This window comes from Corvus hawaiiensis, chromosome 9, assembly GCF_020740725.1.
Source record: "Corvus hawaiiensis isolate bCorHaw1 chromosome 9, bCorHaw1.pri.cur, whole genome shotgun sequence".
Taxonomy (NCBI): Eukaryota; Metazoa; Chordata; class Aves; order Passeriformes; family Corvidae; genus Corvus; species Corvus hawaiiensis.
Genome location: NC_063221.1, coordinates 735,991 through 753,411, shown reverse-complemented (window position 1 = coordinate 753,411; position 17,421 = coordinate 735,991). Strand labels below are relative to the sequence as shown.

The 17,421-nt window shown below is 57.0% G+C and overlaps 1 protein-coding gene across 3 annotated transcripts; it reads left to right on the top strand.

The window, feature by feature from the left end:
• The first annotated feature begins 494 nt into the window (after positions 1-494).
• On the top strand, positions 495-17,420 carry FAM163A (family with sequence similarity 163 member A). 3 transcript variants are annotated; one of them, XM_048313251.1, is made up of 5 exons: positions 495-758; positions 12,522-12,617; positions 12,989-13,011; positions 13,497-13,611; positions 14,442-17,420. In XM_048313251.1, exons 4-5 carry the CDS (start codon positions 13,519-13,521, stop codon positions 14,850-14,852), a joined length of 504 nt encoding a protein of 167 aa, XP_048169208.1. In that variant the 5' UTR covers positions 495-758; positions 12,522-12,617; positions 12,989-13,011; positions 13,497-13,518; the 3' UTR covers positions 14,853-17,420. The 3 variants fall into 3 exon arrangements, with proteins under 3 accessions (XP_048169208.1, XP_048169207.1, XP_048169209.1); XM_048313250.1 differs by lacking the exon at positions 495-758 and adding an exon at positions 804-1,025; XM_048313252.1 differs by lacking the exon at positions 495-758 and adding an exon at positions 2,096-2,131.
• The last annotated feature ends 1 nt before the right edge of the window (position 17,421 follows it).

Here is a 17,421-nt window from a genome sequence, read left to right as displayed (position 1 = left end):
TTAAAAAATAATGAAACAACAATAGGAAAGACAGCTTGAGGGGGAAAAAATGAGACCAGCATTGGAATCAGGCGAGCTGATAACCTGCTTGCTGGAGCGATGCTGTTTCACATTCACTTTGTTGTGATCTCCTGCAGCGCCTGCCTGCTCTGGGCCAGAGCCACGGGGGTGATGGAGGAGCATCGTCTGGATCTGGGCAATCTCAGCTCTGTGTAAGCGGAGTGACTCCTTAATCCCAAAGAAACTCTTTTCCATGTCCATCCATGGAAACAGCGAAATGTCAGTTCTGAATTAGCTGTAATAATGCCTCCCATGGCCCTGGCAGCGCTTGCTGAGGGGAGAAGTGGCTCTCCCTGCACCCTGGGCTGTCATCACCTCCTCGCATCCTGCCCAGAGCAGCCCAGGAAATGACTTTGTCACTTTTCCTGGCCTCCTCCTCCGTGCTCGCCTGGATGTCTCTAATTCCCATCCCTCCAGCAGCTCTGAAGCCCAGCTAAGGGGAAAATGCATCTCTACCACCCTCCGCAGAAATACTCCGCGTGCTCGCTTTTCTCGCTCCGTGCTTCTCTGTACTTGCCAGCCCTCTGATGTGCTGGAGTGGATGATGTGGATTCTCCTTTCAGCAGGGGAGCAGGGAGGCTGTCCCTGGCCGGGCTGTGTGCAGGTGTCTGTGTGTGCCACGCAGCCCTTCCTTCATCCCGCAGCAGCCCTTCCTTCATCCCGCAGCCAGCAGGCGCTTGGATCCTGCAGTACAGAGGGTAAGTGCTGTGACAGGATCCACTTAGCTCGCCTTTGCATTTCATAAGTCATCCTGCCCTTTTGCTAAAGGCGCAGAGCCGTTTGCATCCAGACGTGCATTTATTTCCTCCCGGCTCAGCTCTGCTGCTGGATCCCGGGGAGAAATCAGCGGCTCGGGCTCCTGGCTCCGGCAGCGAGCAGCTGCAAGGGCTGGGCTGGAAGAACGGGGAGAGCAATCCCTGCCCAACGGGGATGCCCTGACGGACGGTGAGCTGACGGAGGAGAAGGTGAGCGGTGTTTTCTGCCCAGCTTTATAGCTTGCTCTGCAGGGAGGAAAAGTATCAGTGGTGTCTTGTGCTTAGGAACTGAAGCACAGGAGAGTTTTACTGCCTCGCCGTAGGAGAGGTTCTGCATTCATCCTACCAAGCTGCACTGCCTTGCCATGGCTTTCATGCCCTGTTGAGACCAAAATCAGAGAGAAACAGGCAAACACGAGTTCTCCTGGCACAGTAATCCTCACACTCGCAGCGGTCAGCTCGTGGTGCAAGGCATGAGATTCAATTATCATTATCGTAGCAGTGAGCAGCACTCCGCTTCCAAAGGTGATGCCAACTGCAAGCTGTACCTTCTCCAGCTTAAACTCCTGGTTTGGAGCTTCAAAGCTTCCCAGCAGCTGGAAACTCTCACTGGGGGCAATATCTTTTATGTGTATGCGGCTTCCCAGTGCCAGCATGGGCTTGGGGCACACAGCAATGGGCTGAGCTTGCAGCAAAGCCGGCAGCGCCTCCGGCCTCACACTGGGAAGCCAGTGTCTGCTAAGAGAGATGTGTTTTACAGGGAGTCATGGGAAGGGGGGGTCATTCTGCCTGAAAAATGGTGGATAGGCTTGGCATCCCCACCCCTGGCCCTGGCTCATCCCTGTGGCTGTGGTGTGGGATGGGTTTTTCTCCTGGCTGGGGCAGAGGCAGAGGAGTGTGAGTAGCTGAGACATGGTGAATGGATCCAGCCAGAGCCTCTGGACACCCAGCATGGGGCCGAGGCAGTGGTGACATCAGGAGACGCTGTTAGGGATGGAGGTGCTCGGGGGACTGGAGGAGTGGCTTTGGGGTGCCCGGGGTGCTGCAGGACCTGGGCATGGGGATGTTGCAGGTCTGACAGTGCCTGAGGTGCTGCAGGGCTTGGCTTTGGGGGTGGCCTGAAGGTACCCAAGAGTTCGGGGTTGCTGCCAGTCTGTGCTCCCCAGGAGAGGATTAGGCTTGGTATGTGTTCAGTGGGCGTCCCCCCTTTTTCCCCTGCCGTGGGGCCGGGGGCGGTGCTGGGGGCGGCAGCTCTGGCCCCGGCAAACTCCTCCCCCGCGGCCGGACCCGCCTGGATGCTCCCCTCCACCGCTCCGGTGATTATTCCGCTTCCTATTATTTATTATTCCCGCTGTTATTGCTCTTGCCCTCCTCCTCTTCCTCCGGCCCTCCCCCGTCGTCCCGGCCCGTCCCCGCCCCATCCGCCGCGCTCCGGACCCGCCGCCACCCGCTCCCGCCCGGCCCGGGCGCCCAGGTACGGCTCGGGCACCCCGCCTGCCCCGCTCCGCGGCTCTCCAGGGGCGTCGGGGCCAGGGAAAGGCTCTGGCAGGGATTGGGGCTGCGACGGGAAGGGGGAAGCCCGGGCGGTGGGGGGCGCGGAGCACAACCGGCTGGGATGCTCGGGTGGGATGCTCCCCGCATCGCCCCGCTCCCCGCATCGCCCCGCTCCCGCATCGTCCTGCTCCCCGCATCGTCCTGCTCCCTGCATCCCGGGGCAGCGCCGAGCCCCTGCGCCACAGCTTCGTCTGGGCGAAGCTCCGAGGTTGTGGTGCCCTACGAGATCCTGACTCGTTTTCTCAGGGTTGTGTGGTCCGACTTTGCGCTATGCTGGGTTTGTTCAGTCCCCGTGAACTCTGATGGCAGCTCGGGTGGGTAGGACAGAGTTTTCCCGTCTCTAAACCTACTTCTTTGCAGCCACTTGAAGTTTTGGGAATCCCAAGCCTGGGGCTTAGCCTCATGCTCCCTTTCCGGGAGCCCAAAGCTTAGCCATTCATCAAGGACATGCCAGCCCATCAAATCCTCAACCTCACCACCAAATCTCTCCAGAGAAATGGTGGCTGCCTTTGCTGAAGTGGAGGAAATCAAATCCTTTTGTTTATTCCGAAGGATCTCTGTTTTATCTCTCACCGGGCTGCAGTAATTAAAGGAGACCTGTACTTGAGCTATTTGCCCAGCTTTTGTTTTCTCTTAAGGTTATCCTGGAGGATTTTATTCCCTCCAAAAGGGCATGTGGGAACATTTAGTGTTTTCAGCTGTATTTCATTTGTGTACTATTGATTGTCTCTCCAGCACAGAGATTTTCTAAGGAGTGGTGGAATATTCCACCCCGACGGAAGCTTGTGTTTCTGGGGCTGGATTTTTCCCCTTTCCCAGCTTTGCCCCTTGCTTGCCTAAGCCTCAGAACTCCCTGTGGTGCTGTTTGAGGGATACTGTGTGTCCTGGGGCTGCTGGCTGGCATTCAGCATTGTTCCTGCAGGATCCAAAGGGTTCTAACCTGGGCTTTGCCAGGGATTGGGAGAAAAGGCTTTTCCTAGGAAGGACTTTTTCACCTGCTGAGAAGCCAAGAGGGGAGAGTGTCACTAGGCTGCCATTCTCAATGTGATGGTGGACATTGGGTCAGTGAGTCCAATCCTATTCTGGCACCATCTCCGCTGGGATGTGAAATCCTTGTCCATCTCTTTCCTAAGTGCTGGATTTCAGCCTGGCCACAGGCCTGAGGACAGCCAGCTCCAGAGACCTGCTTAGGAGAGGCAGCCCAGCCCTGCTGGGGACTGTTCCAGCCCAAAAGACCCTTTGCAGGGTGGAAATCAGATGTGAAGGATTTTCCACTTGGCAAACCCTCTTCTCTGCAGAAATGCAGAGCATCCTCCAGCCATTTTGCATGGGGCATTTTGGGTGCATGGAGCTACAGGAGAGCTGGCCAGCTGTGTGTGTCTGCTGGGAAGAGTTAGGATGGAGCTTTGAGAGGAGCTCTGCTCCCAGCTGGTGCAGGACCACCCACCTTAGCCATGGGCACAAACAGGAACACAAGATATGCTCCTGTTCCTGGGAGCTGCTCTGTGGTCATGCCTCAAATCCGATAGCCCCCAGGGCAAGTGGCAAACAGAAATAAGGTCAGGCCGTGGTGTTCCCTTTGTTCCCTGCCCCAGCTGCCTCCACCTTCTCCCCCTCCATCCTCCATCCCTGCTGCCCCCCATCCCTCCTGGCATCTCTGCCCTCCTAACCTTCCCTGTCGCTGCTTTCCCACCAGGATGACGTATTTATTGTGGCTCCGTTACCCTTGTTTTCTTGAAAGCAAGTTTCACACTTCATTTGCAGGAGACATTCAGACTTCACGTTGGGTTTTCCTTCTCACTGGGCGCGTGTGGCAGTGTGTGTGTGACCACCCCGGCCAGCCCTGCTCCTGCCGGATCGGGCTGCGTGAGGTGGAGCATCCTGAGTGACGGATGAGTCTGTAGCCTTGCTGTGTGATAAATCAGCGAGGAAAAAAACAGCCGGTCTGAAATCCAGCAAAGAGTTGGGCTCTGCAGAGCCAGCCCGTCTGTGCCTGGTTGCATTGCGCCTCCTTGCTCTGGTGGGATGCAGTGGGTGAAAGAAGTGTGAGTAGTCCTGTAAAGCAACTGCAGGTGAGCTTTGCCCGTAGCTTTATGGAAAAGTCAGTCCTGGGCCTGATCCTGGAATGACTCCTTTTGGATGTGCCTCAAACAGTGGGGTTTGGGTCGGGTGCTGTGCCCTGCGTTTGACCCCAGAGCAACGTGTGGCTCCGGCTTTCCCTGGTGTGTGCAGCCATGGGGCCGTGGTCCAGGATCCCGATGGATGGGCCGTCTCTGAGATGGATTACTGGTGGCTTGGACAGCAGAGCTGTGGCTGGGTGACTCTGTCCATCCCAGGGGGTGTCTGTCTCCAGATGGGCTGTCCTCCCACAGCACACCATTGGCATCGCTGTGGGTGTCTGAAATGCAGAGCAGAAAAGGGGACCCGTGGCTTCCCCATGCCTGCATGGGGCACCTTTCCAGGAGGAGAGAACCTCGGGTGGATACCAGTGGATTCACTCTGGCTCTGTGGGTGAGAAGGGCAGGAGGGGCTTCCCAGTGCTTGTCCTGAGGGATCTCTGGAGGTCAGAGTGGCTGTAAGCTCCTGTTCCCATGGGTGACGTGGCTGTTACTGGGCCTGCGTCCCACTGGGAAGGATGAGGCATGTGGGCTCCTTGTGGGTGGTGTCAGTACCAAGAGTTTCCCTGGCTCGCCAGTGCTGGGGTTTGGGCTGGTTCCCCTCCAAGCACGGCCACTTTGTGGTGCCCTCAGGATGGGAGGGCAGCTCATCCCTGTGCCGTGTCCAGCTCTCTGCCCGGGTGACCTGCGGTGGCTCCCGTGCAAATCCCACCCTGCTCCTGCTATGGGGGCCTTAAAAGCCCAGGGGGACGTTACAAACACGTGTGTCCCCAAGGCTAGGAAAGGGTCACCCAGAGGCCCTGGAGATGGGCATCCAAGCTCTGGGCAAGTCACATCTCCTCCCTGGAGCTCAGGGATGAGCAGCTGGTGGCAGCTGCCACATTGGGCAGACAGAGGCAAATGAAGAGGAGATCAGAGACTTTTCTGGGTTGTTTTCTGGATCCCAATCACAAAGCCACACTTCCAGAGCCAGCAGCTGGCCCTGATGTCTGGCCCCACCAAAAAGAGACAGTCTGTCTGCCTTGCGCTTTCGGGGAGGCTCCGAGAGCCCTCCCGACTGTAGTATTGGTGCACGTGGGAGGCTCCTCTCTCTGTACTGCTGCCTGAATGCAATTAGGCTTTAATGAGTCATTAAAATAAATCTCTGTTTCTACTCCAAGCGAACGTGCTGGGGGGATGCTGACAGTCGGAGCAGCAGGTCTTGCATCATGCGGAGGCAGAGGCTGCCCTTCCACGCCCTCCTCCCCAGGGCTGGCACCCTCCATCTCCCTTTCCCTTGGACAAAAGGACAGTTCCCAAGCACCATGCAGATTAGCAGCTCCTGTGAGAGCAGGATTAAGCTATAACCAGCCCTAGGGTTGGGTTTTCTGTTGGAGGAGCTGTGATCTGGAGGGTCGTCTGTTCTCTGGTGCCAAAGGGCACCTGCCCAGCTGGAAGTGGGCAGAGGTGTACCTGGTTTGTTAGAGATGCTGATGGCCATGTCCTGCTTAACCCTTACCTGCATCTGGTGGGCAGCTGGGGGAGATCTCAGCTGGCCCCGTGGCTGGATGGAGATGAACATGAGGCAAGCAGCAAAATGTGAAAGGGAAGTGCAGTGAATCACCGATAGGCACACGTATAGCTATCCTAACTAATGTAAATGGGATTTAAAGGCCTCCTGAGCCAAGAGGGGTGGTGGTGGCCCCTCACCTTTTGGCCAACACAAGGCTCATCTCCCTTCATTCCTCTTAACGGGTAAACAGTGCAATTACCCGATATGATGTCTTTGCTAATTGAATCCCCCCACAGTGGCTGTCCAGCTGGCACGCTTGCAGGCAGGAGGGCAGATGCTGGCAGGACACAGGGGGACACCTCAGGTCCCTGAGGAGCAGCACCCCTCAGACACCTGTCACTGTTTCAGCCACCAGCCCCCAGGCTGCGGGAGGGCACGGGTTAAACGCAGGGGGTGAGACAGAGAATTTATTTTGCATTTTATTTTAGCAAAACACGTAAACTGGGTGACGCCGAGGCACAGCGGGTCCGCCCCGGCACGGCGTGGGTGGCATGGCCCGGTGTGCTGTGCAGGGGGGACTGCAGCTGATGGGATTACAGAGGCTCCAGCCTCATCCAGAGCTTCTCCCCTGGGCTTTGCTTTCGGGAGCAGAGCTTGCTGCTACACGGAAAGGTTTTGCACAAGTTGTGTTTCATGTGCCAGGCTGGGAGGAACTGGGATAGGGCAGCAAGGACAGATCCATGTGGGAACTGGGAAACCGGGGAAAGAATTTTCATGGGAATGGTGGAAATGAGGTGGGAAGGGTGAGATGGCACCGATGTCCAGGGCAAGGAGGGTGATAATGAAGTGGTGCCTTGGAGGAGAAGCTGTCCTGGGGGTTGTTTCACAGAAAGCTGCTGAGAAACTGGCCTAATGAAAAAAAATCTTTGGAGGGAAACTCACTGCTGTGCTTGGTTGGATCTTGTTGGGGATGCTCTGTGGGGTTTCTCTGAACAGTGCTTCTGGGACTGATCCTCCTCTTCCACTGTGTGCCCGGGATGAAGATGCATTTGGTGTCACTGAGTTCCCGGTGGAATTAGCCCCACTGGAGAGCAGAGCATGCACCTTCATGTGGGGGAGGAGCAAGAAAATCAGACTGGGGAGAAGACTGCATATCCACAGAGTGTGTTTGCAGCCCCCAGGGCATGGAGGGATTCAGCTGACCTCGTCACGTCCTCGCCCTGATGGGAGGAGCCCACTGGTGTGAGGAGTTGAAGGTTTCATCTTGGAGCAGTGAGGGTGCTGGAGAATGAACAGTGGAGCATCCTTGAAGAGAGGCCGGCTCCATCACACTGCTGGGGAGAGCCTGGGGCAAGTGCTGGGAATGCTGGCTGATGCTGGGGAATACCCGTGCTCTGTTGGTGCCTTGCCACGGGGTTCAGTCAGTCCTGGGATACCCGCAGCAGCACAGGGTGTGAATGCCATCGGGGTGGATTAAGTAACCCTTCCTGCTCCTTCCCGAGCTCACAAGGATCCATGTCTTTTGCTGAACATTGTAAACACCCGTTGTGACGGGGCAACGTGGGGTGCAAGTAAGATCCAAGCCCTTGCTCTCCCAGGTCTGTGTCCTCCAGGAACCCACAGTACGGGGGGCAGGATCCAGCCCGGGCTCTGGCTCTCCTCGGGCCGTGGCCACAGGCAAGCTCCCAAGCCTTTGGCACACGTGTGCGGGAAAATTCTCCAGTTTTTTTGGCAAGGGCCGGCCTCACGTGGGACGCACCCAGCGTCCCGGCTCGCTGCCGCCCCGGCACGGGCGCTGCTCCTCGGGGGCTGTGCGGGTGCTGCAGGGCCGGTGCCTGCGGCAGGGACGCTGCCCAGGAGTGCTGCCTGGCTCCGGAGCGCCCGTGGGATCTGACGTGCGGGATAATCTCAAAAGCCCTTCTCTGTGTGACTTGGCTTCGTGCCGCCGGTTTTGTCCCCGGTTATTTCGGGAGCACGGCGGAGCGGCTCCCCGGCACACGTTCCTGGCCTCGGCCATGCGGGGCTTTTGCCAGGAGTTGCCCCGGGAGGAGCCCTGGCACAGCGGCGGGAGATGAGCCGTGTGGGTCAGGCCGAGGGTGTTCCCATCCTGCATCCCACCGTGGGCTGCACACCCCCCTTCCCGGGACCGCATCCACCCGCCCGGGCTCCCGAGCTGGGCTGACTGGGAGCCGGCCGAGCAAACACAGCGGGTACGAGACGTGTGGGGGGATGAGGAGGGAGCTGTCACGCTCCTATCCTGGGTTTTAAGCCGCCCTGCAGTGAGGAGGAGCTGCAAGTGGGGTTGGAATTATATAGAGGCTTGCCTTGTTCCCGATGTAGCCTTGGCTGAGCCATGGGGTTTGCTGTCTGTGTGTGTTTGGGGGGACCGGGTGGGGTGACAGTCCCTTCCGTGTCCCTCCATCGTATACGTGGCTGCGGTTAATCCACACAGGCAGGCGAGACGGGATCTGAATAGTCGCTTAAGGAGATAAAGCGCGGATGAGATGCCCAAGTAACGAGATACCGGGATAATCCGTGCCTGAGAAGTCCCAGCCTGCAAAGCTGCCCTTCCTCCGGAAGTCTGAGAAGTGCTGCGAGGCCTCCCAGGGAAAGGAGTCAGCGTGTGCTGGTGCCAGGATGTGCCAGGGCTTCACGCAGCTGGACGGAGCTCGAAGGGGGACGCTTGGTCCTTTGTGGCTGTAAAGACGTCAGCAGGGAAGTTCTCCTGGGCTCCCACAGGGCAGGATGAGGCCTGGCGTGGGAGGCAGTGAACCTGGGTGGGAAAGAAGGTGTTTTTTGGCAGAGTTTGATGGCTGGGAGAAGGGATCTCCTGGGCTCAGTGGGTTGGGAGCACAGTGTTACAGCAGGAGCGCAGCCCCTCATGCCCACCCTGGAGCTGGGATCTGGCTGGCAGCTTCCACCACTGAAGGCATTTGATTGTTTTAATTGCGATTAATATCTTGCCTTTTCCACAAAGCTTTTGCAAGAAAAGAGCTGGTTTCACATCCTTGTTGGTATTTTGTCTTTCCCATCCCTGGGCTGGGAAGAGGCAGTGGGGGGCCTTGGGGAGCTGGTCCAGGTGGTGGAGGGAAAGCAAGGGCAGACTTGCAGCAGGGCACAGGATTTTTGGTTTTGATGAGTGACTGTGATTCACTGGAGCCTCGGCTGGGGGACAGTGTCACCTCTGCGACCTCGCTGTCCTTGCGGTGGCTGGGAGCAGGATGTTGGCTGCAGCAAAACTGCTGGGAAAAACCCACACGGCTCAAGGCACCAAAGGCATCACAGCAGGAAAAAAGCCTCGGGGAGGAAATGGGTCACACTAAACACCCTTTCTGCTGGGGAAAACCTTATTTGGAGTTCTCTGCAGCAGGCTGAAATGAAAGGTTTCCCGACTGCTGCTGTGATTTCTGTCTGCGGACTGGTCCAGACTCCAGTATAACTCCAGCAGAACCAGCAGCAGGTTCAGCTGATGCATTCATTAGAAGTTTAAAGGTTTCACAGTGCCCCAGGGGTTTGCTGCCTGGGCAGGAAGCCTGGGGGCGAGCACTGGGCCCAGAGGGAGGCTACTGGGGGGCTGCCAGCTGCATCCCACATTGCCATTGCTGTGGGTACAATTTCATGTGGCTCGGCTCGTTTGTGTGGTGGGCTCTCCTTGTTTCTGCTCCCCCGTGGCTTGGTCTGTCCCCTCAGAGCAGAGCACATGACATGCAGGGAGGCGGCAGGAGCCCAGCCTTGCCCAGCACCCGTCCAGCCCCGTGGCTGGGGGTTTGCAGCAGAGGGCTGATCCCCCCCTGCCGCCGGGCAGGGCAGGGGCAGGTCGCAGCTGCCCGGGAGCTGCCCTGTTGTTTGCTGCCATAATCTGTTTTGAAAAGGCAGCCCCTGATGCTGGTTTTTTCCAATTAGGCCCTGGGAGATGACTCTGGTGAGGCAGCGGCCGGGCTAATTTACCAGGCAGACGTTTCATTGAATTATCCCGTGAGCTGCAGAGCAAAACCAGGAGAGCAGAGCCTGGGTTGGGGCAGGACTCGCGGCGGGGTTCGGCACGATGCTCGCGGTGTATACCTGTGCCCTGCCCCGGCCCAAAGCTGCTCCCGAGCTCTGGTGTGGGTGTTTGACCCCTGCCGGGTGGCAGGGATGAGCTCGGGGCTGCTGGGACACCCGTAAGGACGGGAGTGTCTCAGCTGGGCTGGGAGTGCTGGTGGCTGGCAAAACCCTCGCCGTGGACTTGCAAACCGTGCAAATCTGCTATGGACGTCACTGAAGGAGAATAAATATAGAAGGCTGAGATGCCACGCGTTCCCAGAGTCACTTTTCAGGCCGTGACTCTGCGCCGGGAGGCAACATCAATAAAGAGATGTATCTCTGCAGCAAGCGGCTCTGCCCGCCTGCCCCTCCGGAGGAGTTCGATAACGCCACGGCCGCGCCCTCCGCCCGCTCCCGACCCCCGGCGACAGAGCGACCCCGCTGCCAGCGCCCCGGCCACTCCCCGAACGGCAGGGACCAGCCCTGCGCCTATAAATCCTGGTTTTACTGACATGATTTGTGTGCCAGAGGGTCCCCACGGCCACCCTTGGGCTGCTGCCTCTGCTGAGCCGCCCAGGAGCCGGGGAGCAGCGGGTGCCAAGGAGTCTGCTCAGCCTGGGATATTGAAATATTTAAACAACTCTCGACTCCACTTTTTAAGCCAGAAGGAGAAATGGGGCTGTGCCTCGAGGAGTTGGGCTTGGGCATCCGCCTGGGATGCCTCTGCGTCCTGTCCTGCTCCGGGACAGCTGAGCTCACAGTGCAGCCCAGGCTTTTACAGGATCCATGAAAATCTATGGCCTTTTTGTTGGGATGGAGTGGTGGGGCCGTGTGCAGCTGAGCCAGTGGAGCCCAAAATAGGTATGGGCTGGTTCCTGGTGGCAGAGGCGTGAAAAGGCTGCTGTCGTCGTCCTGCCCCTTTCTGGGCATATTTAGTTTATAATCCCCAAAATCCCAGTTACTCCCGAGACTGTGGCTCTTGCTCCTTCCCTGGGAGGTGTTACATTCCCTTCTTCATCCATGCAGGAGAGAGCTGTGGGCTAGAGAAAGCTATTTTATAGGCACAAACTGGGTGGAAAATGAACTTCTGGACTGGTGGTGCGCAGGCTTTGGGGAAGAGGAGAAGGGTAGGAGCTTCCTCCTCTTGGAAGACATCCCCTATAAAGAGGAAAGGCAGCGCTTCTCTTGTGCTTCATTTTCATTTTTGCCTTTATTTAGCAGTCACTATTTTATTAAGGAAGAGCCCAGTTCCTGTGTGGGGCTAGTGAAATGCTGATCCCAGCACTCCCAGAAATGGGAATACCAGAGATGGGGCATGTGGAAGCCCAGCCATCCTCGAGGCAGCCCCGATCAGACACTCAGGTCTCGGAGGTGACCGAAGGATCCCCAAGGCTAGTCCCTCCCTGCCCAGGGTCATTCTCCAGGGCTGCCTGCTCACTCCAGTCCTCAGGCTAATTGGATGCTGCTCTCTGAGCTCTAAATCAAATCACAGCTCCCATGAAATGTTCTGGATGTGAACAGCTGCCTGCATCATCCATCACTGCCCAGCTCACGGCATGTCCCTCTCGGGGTCATGAAAGGTCAGCGTTTGCCTTTTTCAGCCACCCACTGTCACCTTTTCCCTGTTAAAGGAAGGCACCTGGGGAAGTGACAGCCACACCAAAGGCTCCCTGTGTGTCCCCTCACGCTCCTGGCAGAGGTTCAGGGTACGGTTTGGTAACAGGGAGCAGGAGCTGAGTGTGTTGGTCTCTATTATTAGCCCTGTGCTGGGTCTCCTGATGGATGGAGATATTAGCTGGGTTATGGACATATTGATTTCTTTGGGGTTTTTTTTTTTCCTTTGTTTCATGTGTGAGAGCGGCTCAAGGAGGAAATCCAATGCGTGCCCGCCTTTTGGCTTCCTACAGGAACTTCCCATGAGCTGAAAATCAATTTGTGGCAGGCAGGATGTGCAAATCATCACAGCAGAGCGAGGAGGGTGGGTGATTTTCGGGGAGGGAGGTTCCAAGTTTTGCCTGCTGGGACGTGCAGCCGAGAGGGGCCAGGGGAGAGTTGGGAAGGTCTCGCCTGAAAGCTGCCACCTTTCTCTGTTAATTAGGGCTGCGTGGCGAGCGGGTAATTAGATCTCCTCAGTTGCAGCGGGCTGGCACTTGGGCCCTATCAATTATCCCTGCTCTGGACGAGGCACAGAGGGACGCAGGGGCCAATAATGAAATGCGGCTGTGCCGGGCGTCACCGGGGGGGCAGGGGGTGATGGGGCCATGGCTGCGCCCACTTCTTGGTACAAGTCCTCAATTTTGGTGAAACGGCAGATTTGGGGCACGGGGTCGTCCTTTCCTGGCAGTTTGGTTTACTCACCTTTGCAGCACCCACATTTCCCAGCAGTGTCCCTAAAAAAGCAATTTCTTAGCCCCACTGCAGTGACACGGGTGGCATTGGTGGGGATGGGGATGCTGGGCAGCCTCTTTGGGAAGGGGGATGAGCTGACGGTGGAGTTTTTCTCCTTGTTCTCCCTTCCAGGGCCGCCGAGTCTCCCCGTGGCCATGTGGTGCTGCCCGTCCCGACCGGCCGCCCCGGGGCCAGCGTGACTGCGACGGCCTGCCTGTCCTTTTCCGGGTGAGTGTCCGTGGGGTGATGGGGGATGCTCGCCTGTCCTGGAGGGGATGGAGGAGCGGTTTCGTTTCCCAGCAGCACCTAAAACATCAGCCACTCGCGCAATGATGCATCCGCCTTCCTTGTAATAAATTTTCAAGTGGAAAAGGCCAAGTGCTGACTAAGCCAGGCCTGCACCCTGCTCCTGTAGAGCGCTTCTCCCAGCTTGGGAAATGCCTCCTTTCCCTGCTTTGAATCAAGGAAAATAACACGGGGGTGAAGCAGGGCTTCCCGCAGGTCCCAAATCAAGGCAAATTCTTGGGAAACGGGGAAAGGCAGGCAGGTGCAAGGGGTGCTCTCAGGCCATGTTTAACCTCTCCCTCCATTTCTTCCAGGTCCAACGCCTCCGTCACTGAACGTAAGTGTCCCCTGGGTGCCATGGCACAGGGATGGGGGTGGCAGCTGCTCAGCCTTGTGAGTGCTTGACATGCAGCCAGGGTGCAATTTTTGGGTTCGGACTGTTGTGGAATTCAGAGGCTGCCCTTTGGCTTTTCCTGGTGAAAACCCAGGTTTGTTCCTGCATTTTGAAGCAGAAACTGGATTTTCTGCCAGGAGGGTGGAAATGGTCCCTTTTGGCTCAGCAAGGGGGGGAGGTTTTGCCAGTGGGCTGTGGGGGGTTTGACAAAGACCCCAAGCCAGAGCAGCAGTAACAGTGAGGGGATGTGATGCTGTGTCCCAGGTGTGTCCTCTCACTAAGAGGAGGAGGAGGATAATATTGGATGATACTTTTCCAGCTGGGGAGAGAGGAATGAGCATGCAGTATTTTGGAATGGCTTGTGGGCATCAGGTCCACAATGTGATGACAAAGCCAGGGTAGGTGAGTTTTGTGTCCCTGCCTCGCAGAGTTTGATGGAGAATTGGTCGGATGACAGCGGGAACTGTTGTTATCACCGGGGGAATCCTAGCGACGGTGATCCTACTGTGCATCATTGCTGTGCTCTGCTACTGTAGGCTACAGGTGAGTGTCCTCTGCCTTGCCACCCCTACCTTGCACTGGAACGGGCTCCCCAGGGCAGTGCTTACAGCCCCAAGCCTCCCAGAGCTTAAGAAGTGCTTGGACAATGCTCTCAGGCACATAGTGTGATTTTTGGGCTGTCCTGTGCAGGGCCAGGAGTTGGACTCGATCCTTCCAACTTGGGATATTCTATGATTCTGTGCTCCCCGGGCCAAGGTGCTGCTGCAGGAGGGGTCTGGATGGGCTTTTTTTGCCTGTGATGGCAGGGAGTTGAAACCTCCTATCCCCCCCCAGGAGCTGCAGTTATGTCCTTCCCTCCCCTCAGTGTGGGGGGTACTGCCCTAAGGCTTTTGAAGCTCTGCAGCACTTGCTAATTGAGGTGCAGGCTTGGCTGGGTTTGCAATACCAGATGGAGATTTTTATATAATTTTTTCCCCCTTGTAAATTAAACGAGGAGGCTTTCAGCAACAGCTAACTGCAACCTCCTGCTCTTTAAAAGTTAATGTGAAGTCTGTGCCATGCAGCAATGCCCGTGTGATGAAAAGCACAGCGCTTACTTGGAGCAGTTTCCAACTGGCAGGATGAAACACCTTCCCCTTGCAAACCTCACAGGGGGATGGCGGTGAGTGCCCCAGCCACTGCCTCCTGCAGCACGCTCAGGTCCAGGTTTTGTCCGGCTTCTGCTGCTTCACAGGACCCAGGAATGGTGGAGCAGATCAGCAAGAGGCCACGGAGGGTTTCTCTGGCAGGGGGATGAGGGGAGTGGGGATGTGGCAGGGCTGCCCCACCGGCTGCTCCGCTTCCCCTCATACAACCCCTTCCCTTTCCTGCAGTACTACTGCTGCAAGAAAAATGACTCCGATGAGGAAGAGGAGGAGGAGGAGGAGGAGGAGGAGGAGGAGGAAGAGCCCGAGCTGCCCACGCACTCGCACCTGGGCATGTGCAACGCGTGCAGCTCCCGCGTGGTGGACGGGCAGGGCAGCCCCGCGCCGCCGCCCAGCGAGCTCAACCAGCACGGGGCTCACACCTACTGCCCGGCCTGCTCCCCGTACGGCTCCCCCTTTTACATCCGGACTGCCGACATGGTGCGCAACGGGGGCGAGAGGGTCACCTACACCCCCGCGTGCTACAAGGAGATGGGGCCGCCCCTCAACATGGCCACCCTGCAAAGCTACACGGTGAGCCGCCACGGCCTGCTCCGCGACAGCTTCCCGAACCCGCGGGCCATCAGCACGGAGGTGTAGGCACCATTGCCACTAGCACGGGGTGTCCCCCGCCGGCGCCCGCTCCGGGGAAGGGGCTTTTCACTTGTCTTTGAGGAGAGGAGCCCGGACGCCCAGCCTGAGGCCAGCACGATCCTGCCGAGCCGCCCGGCACGGCCAAGCCCTGCGGGCCAGAAGGCGAGCGAGACCTCGAAGGGCGACGCCGAACCGGCCGCCTCCGAACCCATCATTAAGTGTCATTATTATCTACTCTCTCCCCCAAAGGGACTTGTCTAACGAGGGCTATGTACAGTAAAACCTAACTTAATGACCCCAGGCTCCCCCGGCTCCCTGAGCCCAGAGAGGCCTTCGGTGTCCCCGCACAGCCACCCGAGGTGATGCCCACTGCCTTGGGCACACGGAGCAACGGGCTGACCGTCCCCGCCGAACCCCCGTGCCGAGCGGGGCATGGCAGCGCTCCTCGGCCATGGGGAAGTGAAGAAGGGCAGATCCAGGTCATCCTGCTCCCCTCGTGCTGCCGCTAGCAGTAAGCTTTTCTGTTCGAGTGTAAGATAGGGCACCGTCTCCCACCTGCTTCGGTCTTTGCACGTGCTGAAGAAGTTCAGGACGTGAATTTAGGTCACTGCCGCGGGAGGCAAAGTTCCTCGCAAAAGTGCTCACCCATGCAAACAGGCACAGGCTGGTCCGTCTGCGGCCAAAGCCCACACCTCTTTACTCTTCACAGGCTTTCTTAGGAGCAATTTTAACTTGGACCCATGAATATGGCAAGATTTTACTTATGGGAAGAACTGAATTCCTAAATAACTGCAGTTTTGGTCACCTTCAGCTTTCAAAGCTCCACCCTGACAGCTCCGACAGCCAGAGGAAGGTTGGCTTTAGGATGGATTTTGCTTTTGACAGCAACAGCAGAACCCACTGGGTCACATCTCCTTTGCCCACAGCCTCCCACTGGAAAGTGACGTTCAGGTGGTCGGGGTCCCCCTGCTTTTGCTTCTGGAAGAAGGGGGCACAAGACCCAAATGTGTCTTGAACATGTTGTGAACGTGGGTTCACTGGCGCTGCAGCTGGCAACGACAGCCAGTGACTCTGCCTTTCTGCAAAAACGAATGTGGGAAAGGTTCTTCTTCCTCCATAAATCAAATTAGGTGAAAAATTACTAAAGGGATATCTCCATCTTCATCTCCATTCCCAGGCACTTCCATAGCAACCAGTGCAGGACTGCTCAGCTGAGCACTTCCCATTCACGGCAGGGAGGAGGGACCGGGACAGCAATGATCCCTGCAGATGCTCTTGGAGGTAGTGGCAGGAAACCCTTGCCATGCCTTTGCAATATAGGGTAGGACTGCTCAGAAATGTGAGTGGTGGGGTTTTATTTTCACCACTGCAATTTAGAAATCATCCCACTGCTCACAGAAGGATTTGGACTTGACCTCCCCATTCACACACAGAAAAAGTAGGTCTCAGCACAGAGACACACAGCACACCAGCCTCGAATGTCCACGTTACCGGGCAAAAGGCTGATGTACACATTGGACCTGCCCATGCCTTGGCACCTCTGATCTGAAGAAAGGAGCCAGACAAAACGTGGTGATGATCCTTGTAACCAAACACTTTGCCCCAGCCTGCATTTTACACACACTTCTGAGCAAGTGTTACGCACCATCTCCCCCACCTCCAGCCCAAAAAGACATTGCATTTCCATTATGTTGAGACTCGGTCTAGCTGCGTTGCTTTTAGAGTCTCTTTCCACTCTCCAAATAGTGATAGCAGGTTTTAATGTCCTCTTACATTAAGGGCAGGCAGGAGGGAAGATGAAAGTTAGCAGCAGCAAAGCTCTCTGGATCCCACTGGTCAATAGTCTGTAGCTCCTGCTGCCTCCCATCCAGCCAGTGCTCCTCCCTGAAAATACAGTCTGTAACAGGAAGAAAATCTTGGCTAACTTGATAAATCCCATTCTTTCCCACTCGAGCATCTGCTCAGCTAGGTCTCATCATGCTGGGAGCCACGAGAAGTTAATGTGTCCCAGTGTGGTCTCTGCCAGACGGCCCCGTGATGCAGTCCCCTTGGCACAGAGCCAGCACACGGACACGGCGGCTCCCGGCACCCAACTCTACTTCCTGGCACACAAAAAGGCTTCCCACTGCCACGGCAGCGCCGTGACCCCCAGGGGAGGGTGGGAATAACACACTTCTGTGGGTCACCCTTGTGGTGAAAGGAAGGCCACTCCACTGTCATCCTCGTCACAAGCAAATAAAGCGTGACCTGTTGCTGGCTAACGAGGCGCCGAGGCTGGGGCGGCAGTTCCAGAGCAGCCAGATGGCCAAGATGAGGGCTGGCCTTGCAGCCAACACACGCCCTGGGTCTGGCATGGCTACAGGGAAATGGGTGAGTCTGGAAGGGCTGGAAACACGGGGGATGCAGCTGAGGATTAGAACGTTTGAGAGCTGGTGGAGGAATAGGATGGGGTAGGGGCAGGGATCCCAGACTTTTTTCCACTTCAGATTCCTCCTGTTACTATTCTGTGTCTTTGTTGCTCAGCTATGGGTCCAAATTCAATGTCAGAAATAAACGAGGACTTTGAAATACAAAC

Excerpts from the sequence above, each read along its gene's own strand:
- FAM163A (XM_048313251.1), top strand. The coding sequence starts at position 13,519 with ATGACAGCGGGAACTGTTGTTATCACCGGGGGAATCCTAGCGACGGTG. Across the intron at positions 13,612-14,441 it reads TCTGCTACTGTAGGCTACAG|TACTACTGCTGCAAGAAAAA; the intron begins GTGAGTGTCCTC and ends CCTTTCCTGCAG.